Source organism: Agelaius phoeniceus, assembly GCF_051311805.1.
Source record: "Agelaius phoeniceus isolate bAgePho1 chromosome W unlocalized genomic scaffold, bAgePho1.hap1 SUPER_W_unloc_1, whole genome shotgun sequence".
In the NCBI taxonomy this organism is placed as follows: Eukaryota; Metazoa; Chordata; class Aves; order Passeriformes; family Icteridae; genus Agelaius; species Agelaius phoeniceus.
The window spans coordinates 4,849,269-4,864,571 of NW_027509866.1; the positions used below are offsets into that span (position 1 = coordinate 4,849,269).

General features: G+C 53.0%; 1 protein-coding gene across 1 annotated transcript; it reads right to left on the reverse strand.

The window, feature by feature from the left end:
• Positions 1-7,396: 7,396 nt before the first annotated feature.
• Positions 7,397-8,329, reverse strand: LOC129133379 (olfactory receptor 14I1-like). Its single transcript, XM_054653106.2, has one exon. It carries the CDS (start codon positions 8,327-8,329, stop codon positions 7,397-7,399), a length of 933 nt encoding a protein of 310 aa, XP_054509081.2.
• Positions 8,330-15,303: the final 6,974 nt, after the last annotated feature.

Genomic DNA, 15,303 nt, shown 5'->3' on the forward strand with positions numbered 1-15,303 from the left:
GTGGTTAAGTAATCTCAGTAGTGTATTGAAACTGAATACATGATATTTAAAAAGAGAGCGAGAAAATATTTTTTAGGTCCTGTTTAGGGTTTTTTTCCTGTTAATTCATTGATATGTGCAATCTCCAATTGACACTGAATCCAAGTACCTCCTCGTGCAGTTTGAATAGATATGAAAATCAAGACCCTTCATGGCTGACAATCAATCAGACTCTGTCCCTACCCCTATCGCACCATTTCCCCCATCCAAGCCCTGGCACTCAGAGCAGCCTTGTGCAAATCTGAGCTCCCTCCAGCCCAGGCTGCACCTGCAGCTTTCAGCTCCTTGGCTCCCACTCCCACCTGCTTTCTTTGCAGATGGAGCTGCCCGAGACACAGAGGGATGTTCATTTCTTGTCAGCCAACAAAGCCAAGGGAAGGTACAGCTCCATCAAATGCAAAAGTCATTCCTCTGCTGGATATTAAATCCACTTTGCACAGCAGACAGTCTCAGAGCAATGGAAAACACCTTCTGTGCCAAGCACAGGTCTCAAGGCCCCCCAAAGTCTCCCTGCCCCGATTCTGCCCAGATTTGCTCTTTGCACACACGAGTCGCAGGCTGAAGTCAGGAGCTCCCTCCATGCCCAGAGGGAGGAAAAGAGAGAAAGGGGATGAAGAGCTCTCCTGTGCAGAGCCAAGGTCCAAGTGCAGCCCCTGCAGTGGGGACCACAACTCATCAGGTTTGTGTCCTTTGGGCTCAGGGCCTGGTGACACTCAGAGGCACAGAAAGGTTTCTTGCCCACAAATAGAAGATGAACATTTGAACAGTTTAATAACCATCACAGCTCTTCCCTCAGCTCTCTGGGATGTCCCAGCAGCTTCTGACATGTTCACCATCCCCAAGGAATTTCTTACAGGAACAGTTTTAGACAGAGACATAAGCAAAGGTAATTCTCTGATACATATAAACAGAGTTAGGATGTTTATATGTTATGTGGAGTTGTATATGTAATATGTCAAGTTCAAATATATACCACTAATGTGGTATATATTTGAACTTCAGAAAGATTGGAAACTAGCTGAAGCTCAAAGCATGAAACCAGTCATTTCAGAGGCACTTGAATGACCAGAGAGCACCTGGATGAGAAAATCTGGAAGCGATGGAAAGGACATAGATCCAGTTGCTCTAAATTAAGAGATATTAGACATGGACATTTAAACAGGAGAGCAAGAAACACATGAAGGAGGTGGGGTCATTAAATATTACAGTCAATGTCAGTGGCAAAGGTAGAAGGGAAGATGAGTATTTCTTCTTCTGCCATCAGTAGAAGAAGGAAATTCCTGTTCCTGCTGGGAAAAGTTTGCTGTTTCTTAAAAGTACTCAAGTGACCCAGATAATAAAGATTTGCTTGTATATTATAAAACTAGCAGGTATTAAAACCTGTGCCCCTTTCCAGGCTGACATCAGCTGTGTGCCCATGAACAGGCAGTGCCACTTGTGCCCTGAGGTGCCCAGCTGGGATTGGATCTCTCCCAGAGCACCTGAGGGAGAGCAGAGCACCTTGCAAGCTGCAGGTCCCTGACAGCCCCGCAGGGCTCCTGTCCCTTCAACATCTGCTCTGCTCCAGTCTGAAACAGGGCCCAGCATGGTGCCGGGATCATCAGAGAGCTGAGGTGTGTGCTGGAATTCAATGGCCTCCCCATCCCGCAGCAGCCCTGCATTTCCCTGCTGCAGCCTTGGTCTCCAGCCCAGCCATGGAGGCTCTTTGGGCTCTGGAGTGTTGCTGCAGCCCCCAAGGGCAGCTGAGCTCTGCCTTTGGCACAGTCAGGCCTGGCCAGCGCAGGCCATGCTCAGCAATTGCTTGTGTGTGCCTGGCCTTGCTGTCAGCCCCGTGAGCGGCTGCGTGGCCCCTTTGTGGCCCTGTGCTGGCCCAGCCATGGTGGCCCAGCCCCTGTGCAGGCCCAGCCCAGGCCAGGAGCATTGCGGCTGGGAACGGCCCCTGTGCCGTGGTGCCCACAGCAGCCTTGGGGCTCTGTGCCCCATGGCCTCCCTGCTGGGCAGCCTCTGCCAGCTCCTGCAGAGCCCGTGGCACCTGTGGGGCTGCACAGACAGCCCTGCCCCGGGCTCTGCCGGCCTCTGGGCCAGCAGAGAGGCAGCCAGGGCTGGCCATGGCCGGGAACAGGCCCTGAGCCCCGCAGGAGGATGGAGCTGGGCCACAGCCAAACTCAGCCCAGGCCAAAGCTGGGCTCAGCAGCCAGGGCTGCCAACGCATGGGCACAGACGCTGGCACTGACAAATGTCCTGGGCCCCCTCCCTGCTCTGTCCATGCCACCAAGGGCACAGAGCAGCCTCCTCTCTGGGCCACTTGCCTGTTTGCAATGCCTTGCACAGGCGCTGGCCCTGCCCCACAAGGCCTGGCCTGAGTCCTGCCCCTGCACGCTCAGCCAGGCTGAGATGGACACTGATGGTTTCTGGGCCAGGCTCTCGGAGCCCAGCCCTGCTCTCTGCAAGCTCTGCCAGCTGCTCTGAGCTCTGGGCAGCACCAAGGGCCTCTCTGAGCCCAGCCCAGCCCAGCCGGCTCTGGCCCCACAGCTCTGCTCAGGCCAGGCTGCTCTGGGCACTGGCCCCACGGCCTCAGCCCCTGCCAAGGGCACAGCAGCAGCTGCAGCTGCCACAGGACTCAGCCCCAGCCATGGGGGAAGGTGCTTGGCCAAGGCCAAAGGAGGCTCCCTGGCTGCCCTGCTCCCCTGGGGCTGAGGTGCTGAGAGCTCTGCAGCCCCTGCTGCCATCCCATCTGCCCAGGGCAGCACAAGAGCCCCAGCCTTGGGGCCCTCAAGAGCTGCTCCTGCTCCAGGCCCAGGGCCCATGCCAAAGCTGGGACAGCAGCCACAAAGCTGTGCCCATTTCTGTTCACTGCTGCTCTGATGGGGATGGATCCTCAGCCACTGGGAGGTTGCTGATGAATTTTATTACTCCAGAGGCCTCTTCTTTCTTGAGCTCCTCAGTTCAGGAATTCAGTTAGAAAAGCTCATAAACATTTGCTCAAAACACCTGAGAAAAAAAGTCCTTGGGATTAACTTAAGTTTTCAATTCTTCTCTGGTTAAATAGACAGATTTCAGTAATTTGTTGAAAGTGAATATAATATGATGAAAAAATTTCAAAGAGGACTGTTTTGTCCAGTTTTCTTTTCCTTTTTATATCTTGATATCATCAATCCAATATATCAACATCCAATTGATATTGACCCCTAGCAACTTCTAATGCAGTGTGGAGAGATATGAAAATCAAGACCCTTTATGGCTGACAATCAATCACACTTTGTCCCCCCCACTCTCCCCACCATTTCCCCTATCCAGCCCCTGGCACTCCTATGGATCAGGAATGGTGTGGCCAGCAGGGACAGGGTAGTGATTGTTGCCCTGTGCTCAGCACTGCTTGGGCAGCTCCTCGAGTGCTGTGTCCAATTCTGGGCCCCCAATTTAGGAAGGACATGGAGGGGCTGGAGCGTGTCCAGAGAAGGTAAACAAGGCTGGTCAGGGGTCTGGAGCACAAGTCCTGTGAGGAGCAGCTGAGGGAGCTGGGGTTGTTTATCCTGGAGAAGAGGAGGCTCAGGGGAGACCTCATCACTCTCTACAACTCCCTGAAAGGAGGGTGCAGCCAGGTGGGGGTCGGGCTCTTTTCCCAGGGAACAGCGACAGGACAAGAGGACACAGCCTTCACCTGCACCAGGGGATGTTTAGGCTGGATATTAGGAAATATTCTCCACACAAAGGGTGATTGGGCATTGGAATGGGCTGCTCAGGGAGGTGGGTGAGTCACCATCCCTGGAAGTGCTTAAGGAAAGACTGGATGTGGCACTCAGTGCCATAGCCTGGGTGACAAGGTGGTTTTGGGTGCCAGGTTGGACTTGATGCTCTCCAAGGTCATTTCCAGCCTGGTTGATTCTCTGATGATTGTTACACTGCAGGGCCCTGGGGAAGCAAGGGGCCATTGTGACACTGCGGGGCCTGGTGGCACCAAGAGGACCATGGTGACACTGTGTGCGACATGGCAGCCCAGAGCCAAGGGGCCATGGTGACACTGTGGGGCTGGATGGAAGCAAGGAGTCCATGGTGACAGTCTGGGTCCTGCTGGAACCACAGAGGCCACTGTGACACTGCAGGGCCTTGTGGAACCAAGGGGCCATTGTGCCACTGCAGAGCCAAGGAGACCCTTGGGGGAGCCTAGGGACAATGAAATCAAGGAGCCATTGCTGCATTGCAAGGACTCTGGGAACTGAGGGAACAATTGTGACACTGTGGTGCCCCATGGAACCAAGAGTCCCCGGTGACACTGCAGGATCTTGTGTCACCAGGGCTCCATTGTGACACAGCAGCACCAAGGAATTCATTGTGGCACTCTGAGGCCTCGTGGAACCGAGAGGCCACTGAGACCCTGCAGGGCCCTGTGGAACCATGCAGAGCATGGTGACACAGCAGGACCTGGTGTCATGATGGGGCCATTGTGACACTGCAGAGCCCCATGGAACCAAGGGGCCAGGGCTGCCCCTCAGGGACTCCTGGAATGAAGGAAACATGTTTGACACCGTGGGGGCCCTTGGGACCAAGAGGCCATTGTGACACTGTGGAACCAAGGAGAGCATTGCTGCACTGCCAGACCTCATGGAACCAAGGATCCATTGTGACACTGCAGGGCCCAAGGAACCAAGGGACTTTGTGACACCAAGGGGTCCCATGGAACCAAAGGGACATTGTGACACTGGGAGGCCTCATGGATCATGGAGACCATTGGAACACTCTGGGGCCTCATGGAACCATGGTGACACTTAAGTTGGCTGGGAGTGTGGATCTGCTGGAGGGTGGGAGGGCTCTGCACAGGGCCCTGGACAGGCTGGATCCAGGGCCCAAATCCAGCAATGTGAGGTTTAACAAGTCCAAGTGCCGGGTCCTGCAGCAGTACAGGCTGGGGACACCCCCCGCCCCCAGGAGAGAGAGAGAGAGAGAGAGCTGGTGCCTGTGCCTGTGCCACCTTGAAATTTGATAGCAGCCAGCTGAGAAGAAGAAGGCGGGGATGGGGGCGGGGGATGGGGGCGGGGGGCAGTGCAGTGAGAAGGGCAGTGTGGGAGTTCTGGACAGGCAGAGCCTGAGATTTTTAACCCTTTTCTTGAATGATGGAAACTTTACAAACACTGATCCTCCTGGTGTTGAATGAGAAGACAGATAGAGATGAGATAAGAGGAAATGGGCCACCAGAGAAGTGGAGAAGAATCTTAGATTGGAAGAGATTATGGAGTGGCTTTAGCTGGACTTTTCATGTATAGCCATGGGACAGAACCATGTTCCTTGTGATACAGAGACTGCATCCAGGGGGAGGCAATGGCTTGGAGCCAAGAGGGTTCAGTGTTGGTACCCCTCAGCCCCAGGGGGTGAATTTGGGTGGGACAGGTGTCCCAAAGGTGAGACTGTGCTCTTTTTGGAACAGGACAAAGCATCCTTAAAAGGACGACGCTAGAAGCAACTCTGGTCCATGTGCAGTGGTGAGAGCACTGGGCATGGAAGGAAGAGGTCACGATGGCAAATGTTCTCTGGGCGGTGCCACGAGTCACAGGAAACACACGAGGTCGCAACTGTGTTTCCAGGGGAAGCCTATGGTACAAGAAGGACTCCTCTCCTCTTGATGAACTGAGAATTGATTATCTGAAGGGTGGTGATGGACTGAGAGTTGGTGATCTGAGGGATGGATGTATTGGAAATTTGGTGGGGAGGAGGAGGACATCTATTTGTGAACTTTTCATTTTCCTTGTGTGTTTCTTTTTTTCCCTTTCCCATGTAGTTTAGTTAATAATTTTTTTTTTCTAAGTGGGAGCCTGCTTTGCTTATTCCTGGTCACATCTCACAGCAGAAACATGGGAGAGGATATTCTCATGGGGGCACTGGCATTGTTCCAGTGTCAAACCATGACAGGCCACAACAACCCCAGCAGCACTACAGGCTGGGGACAGAGTGGTTGGAGAGCAGCCAGGCAGAAAGGGAGCTGCAGGGACTGGTGGACAGCAGGCTGGACATGAGGCAGCAGTGTGCCCAGGTGGGCAAGAAGGCCAATGGCTCCTGGCCTGGATCAGGAATGGTGTGGCCAGCAGGAGCAGGGCAGGGATTCTTCCCCTGTGCTGGGCACTGGTTGGGCAGCACCTCGAGTGCTGTGTCCAGTTCTAGACCCCTTGGGGTGGGCATTAGAAAGAAATATATACCAGGAAGAGTAAAGAAAGCAAAGGTGGCACAAAGGAAATGCTCAGGGCAGTTTGGGGGTGGCTGCCAGGCAGCCCTGGCTCTGAGCAACAGCGTCTGCAGTGGCACAGGAAACTCCCAGCTGATGGGAACAAACTTTCTGGCTGAGTGCAGAGGCCAGGACAAAGCTGAGTGGTTTCCCTGGTGTCCCGCAGGCCTTGCTGGCCCCAGGGGCTGATGGCATTTGTGCTCCCTCAGGTTCATGTCCCCACAGCAACAGCATGGGGGTGCTGGCCCTGCTGTGTGCAATGCAAACAGGGGCTGCTGAGGCAGTGCTGCCGTGTCTGTGCCTGCAAGGATGGGGCACCTGTGTGAGCTGGGGGAGAGGCCAGGGCTGCAGAGGGGGGATGTTGTTGGCAGCTGCATGAGGACGCTCTGGGACGCTGCCCTGGGCTGTGCAGCGCACTGGGCATGGATCAGCCCCTGCTCTGCTGCTCCTTCCCGTCTGGCCCAGGGCCCTTGCAGAGCCCCAGCCATGCTGTTTGCCCCCAGCCTGCCCACAGCCAGCCTGGGGCTGCTGACGGGGGTTTCTGTGCTGAGCATTGGCCTGGCCGTGTTCTTGAGAGAGCCTGGGCAAGGAGCCTGGAGCCCCCAGGGCCTGGCCTGAGGCGTCAGCGCTGCCCCAGCAGTGCCCATGGCCTGTCCCTGCTGCAGCCCCGGCACTGCCACCCCCAGGGCTGTGCCCGGCCCCGAGAGCACTCAGGCCCTGCAGCAACACCAGGGCCACCAGGGCAGCGGGGCAGGGCCACGGCAGCAGCACTGGCAACACCAAGTGCTGCTGCTGCTGCTGCTGGGCCCAGCTGCTGGGCCAGCACTGATCTGCCCCAGCTCTGCACACAGACATTGCTGCTGCAGCTCCAGAGAAGGCAACACAAGGGCATCTCTGCAGAAAACTCTGCTGGGACATCCTTTAGTTACTTTAAAGCCACCAAGAGTGCAGCCCCTCATTGACACAGTCTGTGGCCACAGGGAAGGTGGAGAGAAAGAGAATGAGAAATAGCACAAAAAGTGACATTTCTCTGTGGACAATATGGAAAACCTAAACCAAAGGAAAAAAACCCCAGAATCAAACTAAAAGGAAGTATAGAAGATGACTTTTATTTCAATTGATTTAGAGAAACTGTCCAGCAGTTTAATATTTGTGAAACCATCCAGTCATCAGTCTCCACACTGCAGCCTTGAGCTCCTGGTTCCTCAGGCTGTAGATGAGGGGGTTCAGGGCTGGAGGCACCACCGAGTACAGAACTGACAGGGCCAGATCCAGGGATGGGGAGAAGATGGAGGGGGGCTTCAGGTAGGCAAACAATGCAGTGCTTACAAACAGGGAGAGCACAGCCAGGTGAGGGAGGCAGGTGGAAAAGGCTTTGTGCCGTCCCTGCTCAGAGGGGATCCTCAGCACGGCCCTGAAGATCTGCACATAGGAGAAAACAATGAACACAAAACATCCGAGTCCTAAACAGGTACTAACACCAAGAAGCCCAAGTTCCCTGAGATAGGATTTAGAGCAGGAGAGTTTGAGGATCTGTGGGATTTCACAGAAGAACTGGCCCAGGGCATTGCCATGGCACAGGGGCAGGGAAAATGTATTGGCCGTGTGCAGCAGTGAATAGAGAAAGGCACTGGCCCAGGCAGCTGCTGCCATGTGGGCACAAGCTCTGCTGCCCAGGAGGGTCCCGTAGTGCAGGGGTTTGCAGATGGACACGTAGCGGTCGTAGCACATGATGGTCAGGAGGCAAAACTCTGCTGAGATGAAGAACATAAAGAAAAAGAGCTGTGCAGCACATGCAGTGTAGGAGATGTTGCTGGTGTCCCAGAGGGAATTGTGCATGGCTTTGGGGACAGTGGTGCAGATGGAGCCCAGGTCAGCGAGGGCCAGGTTGAGCAGGAAGAAGAACATGGGCGTGTGCAGGTGGTGGCCGCAGGCTACGGCGCTGATGATGAGGCCGTTGCCCAGGAGGGCAGCCAGGGAGATGCCCAGCAAGAGGCAGAAGTGCAGGAGCTGCAGCTGCCACGTGTCTGCCAATGCCAGCAGCAGGAAGTGCCTGATGCAGCTGCTGTTGGACATTTGTTCTGTCTTGGCATGGGGATCTGTAAAAAAAGTAATCATGGAATAGTTGGGTTTGGAGAGGACTTGAAATATCCCAGCACAGGCTGGGGGCACTTTCCCCCCACTGCCTGCCCAGGGCACTGCTGCCTGGAGCTGTCCCTGCCAGCAGCTGCTTCCCTGTGCCCAGGGCTGGGCCCTGCCAGTGCTGCCAGAGCCCAGCCCAGCCCTGGGGGCTCAGCTCTGCCCTGCAGAGCCCTCCCAGCTCAGGCACTGCCCAGGGGCAGCTCTGGCTCTGCAGGCTCTAATGGCAACGTCAGAGCAACCCTGAGGAGGCTGGAAAAGCAAAACAGATGTTGCCTTAAGGGACCCTGTGCTCATCTCAGTAACTGCCCAGTTTATTCAGATATAAGAGAAATGGTTTTTATTTTTTACTGCCTGAAATCAGAGATGAATATCTATGTGCTATTTCACATCCAGGCAACCCAGAGCAGTAAAATAAAAAGCAGGATTTTCCCTTTTATGCAGCCCCTGCCTTACTGTGCTCCCTGTATAATCTACCTGAAAATGTTCTGCAGTTAAATGCCATGCTGGAAGCACTCCTGAACAATGCAGCATCCTCCCCACACAAGGAGAACACTCCCAAGCCTCACCAGCTGTCTCCTGCCACCCAGATCTTGTCCCCCAGTGCTGGGAGCAGCTGCCAGGGCTGGCTGAGAGCTGTCCCTGGCAGGCAGCAGAGTCCCTGCCCCAGCACAGCGCCCTGGGCTGCAGGACCCTGCTCTGCAGGACAGCCCTGGGCACCCCTGGCTGCTCTGCACAAGAGACAAGCAGAGAATGTACTCACAGGCTCTGCAGGCATTGGCATGTTCCAGCTGCAGGAGATGGCTCCAGGAGCTGCAGCTGCACTGTCCTGCAGCCAGAGGTTCCTGTGCCAAGGGCTGGCAGTGATTGTGCCCCAGGCACTTCTCAGCCCCTTCCCAGCCCTGACTGACTGAAGCTCTCTGTGCCTCTGGGCTGTGCCCGGGCTGGCTGCAGGCAGTGCCCCAGCCCTGCTGGGCTGGCAGAAGAGCTGCTCATCCAGAGAAATGTGCTTTTGAAGCTCTTCTTGGTCAGCAGGAGCTGCCTCTGTGCCAGGAGCCCAGCCCAGCTCAGCAGCACACACAGCACAAGGACTTTAATCAGCCTCTGGGGCTTTGTGCTCAGGCCCTGAACATCAGTCCCTGAGAGGGAGCTGAAGAAACCTCTCCAGAACTCCAAGGCAGAATCCAACTCCAAACTTTCTTGGACTTTTAATTGGTCCCACCGAGGGACAGGACTGAGCAAGTGTCCCCAGGCCCCAGGCAGAGCAGAGAACTGCAGGCAGTGATGACAGGTGGGGACAAAGAGAAGCCAAGTCTTGGTGCCCTGGGGCACAGCAGGGTCTGTGCCAGCAAGGGCTGGGAGGAGACACCTTGTCCTGAGGCCCTGGGGCCTCCTGGCACAGCCCCAGCCAGGCTGGGCACTGTCAGCCCCTTGTGCTGCCCTCAGCATCCCCCCCTAGCCCACATCCCAGTGGCCTCAAGGATCTGCTGCAAGGAGTCCCTGGGGAGCCTTGCTCAGCAATGGCCCTGGGGACTCCTTCATGCTCCCTGCAGGGACTGCAGGTTTTTCAAAGGACTTTGGCTTTGGCTTTTGCCTTGGACTCTCTGAGAGCTTTGTGCAATCGTGGCCTCCAATTATCTGCTGTAATTAGTCCCTGGAGAGCCCTTGTCAGTAACAACACTCAGTGGGGATCATTAATGTTTCAGGGTACTTGAGTTATTTTAAGGTCCTTGGTGTTTCCCTTTTGATACAGACTCTGTGAGAGGTTTGTGCAATCATGGCCCCAATTATCTGCTTTAATGAGTCCCTGGAGAGCTTTGTACTCACACTCAGTGGGGCTCATTAATGCCTTGAGATACTCAAGGTTTTTCAGGTACTTTATGGATTTAAGAATACTTTTAGGTACTTTTAAGGATTTTCCTTCCCACACTGAGTCTCTGGGAGGTTTTTGGGCCATCCTGGCCTCCAATTCTCTCCTCCAAGGAGTCCATGAGTAGCCTTTGTTGGGTATCTTCCCCCTTTCTGTTTTAACACAAAGATGGAACTGAAAGTATTTTGTAAGACTTTCTAAAAGCATCCAAATAAATATGGGACAATTAACAATACAACAACAACCAATAAGAGAATTATAAGTTCTGTTTCAGCTCGACATCATCCAACCCTTTAGTCCCTTGGATTGGAAGAGTTTATTGAACCAGTCTTTGTTTTCCACTTGAAGCTTCTTGAACCCTTCCTTCAGTACCTGAATGCTCTTGTGGATTGACTCGCTGTGGCTGGAGAGGTTCATGCAGCACATGCCCTCAGAGTCTACACAGCCATGCCCATGTGCCCAGAGTAAAAACTCTATCGCTGTTCTGCAAGGTGGCGTGTCTGATGGTCTCTGTGTCTGAGAGCAGCCACTCAATGTGAGGGAGGCAGCATTGGTTTGCTTACTTAACAGGCACCCAGGATGGTCTGATTGTCCTAAAGCTTTAGCTGCAGCCACCCAAGGTAGTCCAAATTGGGGGTGCTACCATCTGACACCTGGATTAAAGTTTTCAATGCCATCTCTTTGATATCATCCAATACTTCTCTGGGGATACCTGCTGCTTGATCATCTGGTAGGCTGTGTTGTCCTTCTCCAGCTAGATGGTTGATTGTCAATTCCACCCTTGCCTCATTATTAGCATAGTCTGCTATTAATTGATTTAGTAAACACTTCCATCCCCCTTCCCACAGGGTGTATTCTGTAGGTGACAACAACATGGTCATAATATATTTTAAATCATAGGGGGTTAAGACATGTGCTGTAAACATGGCCCTCATTAGGCCATTAAAACAAGGTAAGTCCTTCCTATGATCTTTAGCTGCCCTACACAGATCCTTGATTTCCCCGTAAACCAATGGTTGATACCTGGGATTCTGCCTCCTTCTTTCATAACATACGGGGGCAATAAGTAATTTCGAGACTATTTGCAGGTCTTCTTCCTTTCACAGGGATATTCTGGGATTGAGGGGCGAGGTGGCTCTGGGGAATCCAAACTGTCTTCTGGGGAGGAAGAATAACTTGGAGCAAAAACATTCAGATTAGAAATAGTGTGACAGTTGGGCTTAGTATCGTTGACCATGGGGTTATATTGTTGCCAGAGGGTGAGGCAAAGGGCGCTGCCATTTTGTCAGGTGTTGGGGAGAAAGGGCCTTGATTTAGGATGGCGGACTTCCAGGCTGGTCTTCTGGAGCATGGCCCAGGGTGGAGGTGGAATGATTGACAGTGGGGGCGTGACCCGCAGTTGTGGGGGTGGAGTCTGGAGGTTCGTTCAGGGTGGAAGAGAAGGCTGTGATAGCAGGAAGTGGAGGAGCCAAGATGGAGGGAGGATGGTTGGGCTCCCGAGCCACATTCAGGCTCCTTCCATCTTGAGTCTCCAGGGCATGATGCTCCAAGACAGCATGGCCGTTGCCATCTTGGACCATCGTGGAAGGTCTGAGAAAGGCAGGTTTGAGGGGAGGTCCCGGGTTAGGAGTGACCAACGGATTGAGTTTTCAACCCACTGCTTTCTGGTGAAGGGTGGTGTGGTAGATGGGGAGCATGGGGGCTGAAATGGGGTCCCTTTTGATTGAAAGTTGTACAGTTAACTCTCATGAGTCCCAAAATTCAGTGGTATGGATTTCATCAGGAAAGGCCTCTGGAAAATTTTTAATGATCCACCTCATAATTGATTTTAATTTCTTCTTTGAAAATATTTGGTCATGATCAGTGAGAATTACTTAAAGCATCCATATATGCTTCTTTCTACTTTGGACATCTGGCTTCCCATTTTTCTCTTTCTCTGCCTTATGGGGAAGAGCCACCGGAGGACCCCAAATCAATTATGGGACATGGGTGCTTATTGTACAAACACAGTGGCAAAATGGGCAATAAATGTCTTGCATTTCCCCAAACCCACCGGCAATCCTATGCAGGTGAAACCTTCGTTGTCCCTGCCGATCCTGGGCAAGGTCCCTCAAAGCAACGATGAATCCGCTGGGCCGGGCACAATCCAAAATCCCGGGGAGCGCTGGCCTATCCATCAGCCAACCCCAGCTGACGTGACTGACACAAGGAGCCCTGAGTGTCATGGTCCCTGTTTGGGCGCCAAAGATCACAGTGAAGGTGGCTGTGACAAACCTCTCTGGTTCCCTGACTTCACGGCGAGGGTGGCAAAAATGAAAAGGGGCAGGATCAATGGAGTTGTTTAAAAGGAACTTTAATGACAGGGTGAAAAATAATAAACATGGAGAAGTCGAGAACAGTATGAGGGGCAGGATCCAAAGACCCGAGACAAAGGGGAAGAAACAACATGTACACTTGAGGGTAGAACACTCTGGAACAATAACCCAATAGGGGAAACAAGTAACCAATAGGGGAGTAGAACGTGGACAAGTTAGCATAGCAACACTAAAGGCTTATGGGGGAACTCTCAAGCTCACCCTAAGTTAAACAAATGATTCCCAGGGCTTGAAACTCATCCCCAATTCTTTCAGAGTTAAATCTGTCTCACTCTGAGTTACAGCTGGGCTAACTCCCACATTGCTGATTTGCTCTGGCCCCTTGGGACCATGCGGCCCAGCAGAGCCACAGGGATGTCCTTGGTTCCATGAGGCTCCGCAGTATCACAATGGTCCCATGGATCCATGGTGCTCTGCAGTGTCACAATGGCCCCTTCATTTCACAAGGCTCCCAAGTGTCACATTGGTCTCCATAGGAAGGAAACCACGGAGCCCCCATGTTTCAGGAGCTGATGAATGGCAACCACCAGAGGCCAAGGCAAGCCTGACCTGTCTTTCCTGGCAGGTTTGCTTGGAGCAACCCTTGGATATTTGAAATTATGAATGCGGAGTCCTAATTTAAAATATTTGTGCCTAGAGAAGAGGGATGGGTTTTTTTTTTTTTTTCATAAAAACAAAAGCAGAGAGCCCATTCCAGTGTTTGGAAAATAGGTGAGTGTCATGGTTTGACACTGGCACAATGCCAGTGCCCCCATGAAGATACCCTCTCCTTGGTTTCTGCTGTGAGATGTGACCAGGAATAAGCAAAGCAGGCTCCTACTTAGGGAAGAAAGAAAACAAAACCTTATTAACCACACTACAAGTATAGATAAAAAGGAACACACACAGGGAAAATGAAAACCTTACAAATACATTTCCTCCTCCCCCCACCAAATTTCCAACACAATACATCTATTCCCCAAATCACCAACTCTCGGTCCAGCACCACCCTTCAGACAATCAATCCTCAGTTCATCCAGAGGAGAGGAGTCCTTCTTTTACCATGGGCTTCCCCTGGAAACACAGCTGAAGCCTCGTGTGTTTCCGTGTCACTCGTGGCACCGCCCGGAGTACATCTGCCGTTGTGACCTCTTCCTTTCATGTCCAGTGCTCTCACCACTGAACACGGACCAGAGCTGCTTCTAGGGTTGTCTTTTTTTAAGGATGCTCTGTCCCGATCCAAAAAAGGCACAGTCTCTCCTTTGGGACACCTGTCCCCACAATCTCTCCTTTGGGACACCTGTCCCTCCCATATTTTTTCACCCCCTGGGGCCGAGGGGCACCAACACTGAACCCTCTTGGTTCTGAGGCATTGCCTCCCCCTAGATGCAGTCTCTGTATCACAAGGAACATGGTTCTGTCCATGGCTGTATAAAAAGAGTCCAGCAAAAGCCACTCCATCATCTCTTCCCACTAGGATTCTTCTCTACTCTTCTACTATCTCTTGCTCGCCCAGACCTCTCTCACACTTGCACATTTCTTTCTTCCATTTCCCATTCTATCTCTCTTCTAGGAGAGGCCAATGTTCTGTAAAGTTCTCATTCTCCAAAAAGGGGTTAAAAGCTCCTACAAGCGGCCGGCTGCACCCCCCCTTCTTCTCCGTCCCAGCCGTGCTGCCGGCACAGGCCCATGTTTATCCAGTTTCAAGGTTACAGTCCCAGGCAGCAGCTCTTTCTCTCTCTCTCTATGTCTCTCAGGGGGGGCTGCCCGATAACTCCCGGTGTCTCTCTCTCTCTCTCTCTTCCACCCTTCCACCCCCGGGCTCAGGCCTACCTCTCCTGGCCACATGGCTTTCCCCTCCCCCTGCCCAGCCAGCAGCTGGGCCGGGGCAGAGACCCGAACTCTTTCCCACTGGAAACCCAAGAGAGCCTCCCAGGGGAGAGCTCTGCTTTTAACCCCGTGTTCTCAGAGGCGGATCCAATGTCCTAATGGCCAGGTTAAATGCCAATATTAAAGCCTGAATATCCATTGGCCCAAAACATAGCATCCCAAAAAAACACATTTCCTGTCAAACCACCACATGGAGATAATTACAAACTGGCCAGAAGGTGAGAACTTTGGTCTGACTGATGAAGAGGAACAAGAAGCAGTGACACGGGCTGAAGAGGCTCCTCCATGTAACCAACTGCCCCCAGAGGAAACGCGCTACGCTCTTTTCACTGACGGTTCCTGTCGCATCTTAGGGATGAACCGGAAGTGGAAAGCAGCCGTATGGAGCCCCACACGACAGGTCACAGAGGCCACTGAAGGAGAAGGTGGATCAAGTCAACTTGCAGAACTCAAAGCTGTTCAGCTGGCCCTGGACATTGTAGAAAGAGAGAAGTGGCCGAAGCTCTACCTCTACACTGATTCATGGATGGTAGCCAATGCTCTGTGGGGATGGCTAGAGAGGTGGAATGAGCCCAACTGGCAGCGTAGAGGAAAGCCAATTTGGGCTGCTGAAGAGTGGAAAGACATTGCTACCAGGGTAGGGAGGCTACCTGTGAAGGTCCACCATGTAGATGCCCATGTCTCCAAGAGTAGAGCCAATGAGGAACACCAAAACAATGAGCAGGTAGACCAGGCAGCAAAGATAGGGGTGTCAAAGATAGACGTAGATTGGGAACACAAGGGAGAGTTATTCCTAG

Excerpts from the sequence above, each read along its gene's own strand:
- LOC129133379 (XM_054653106.2), bottom strand. The coding sequence starts at position 8,329 with ATGTCCAACAGCAGCTGCATCAGGCACTTCCTGCTGCTGGCATTGGCA.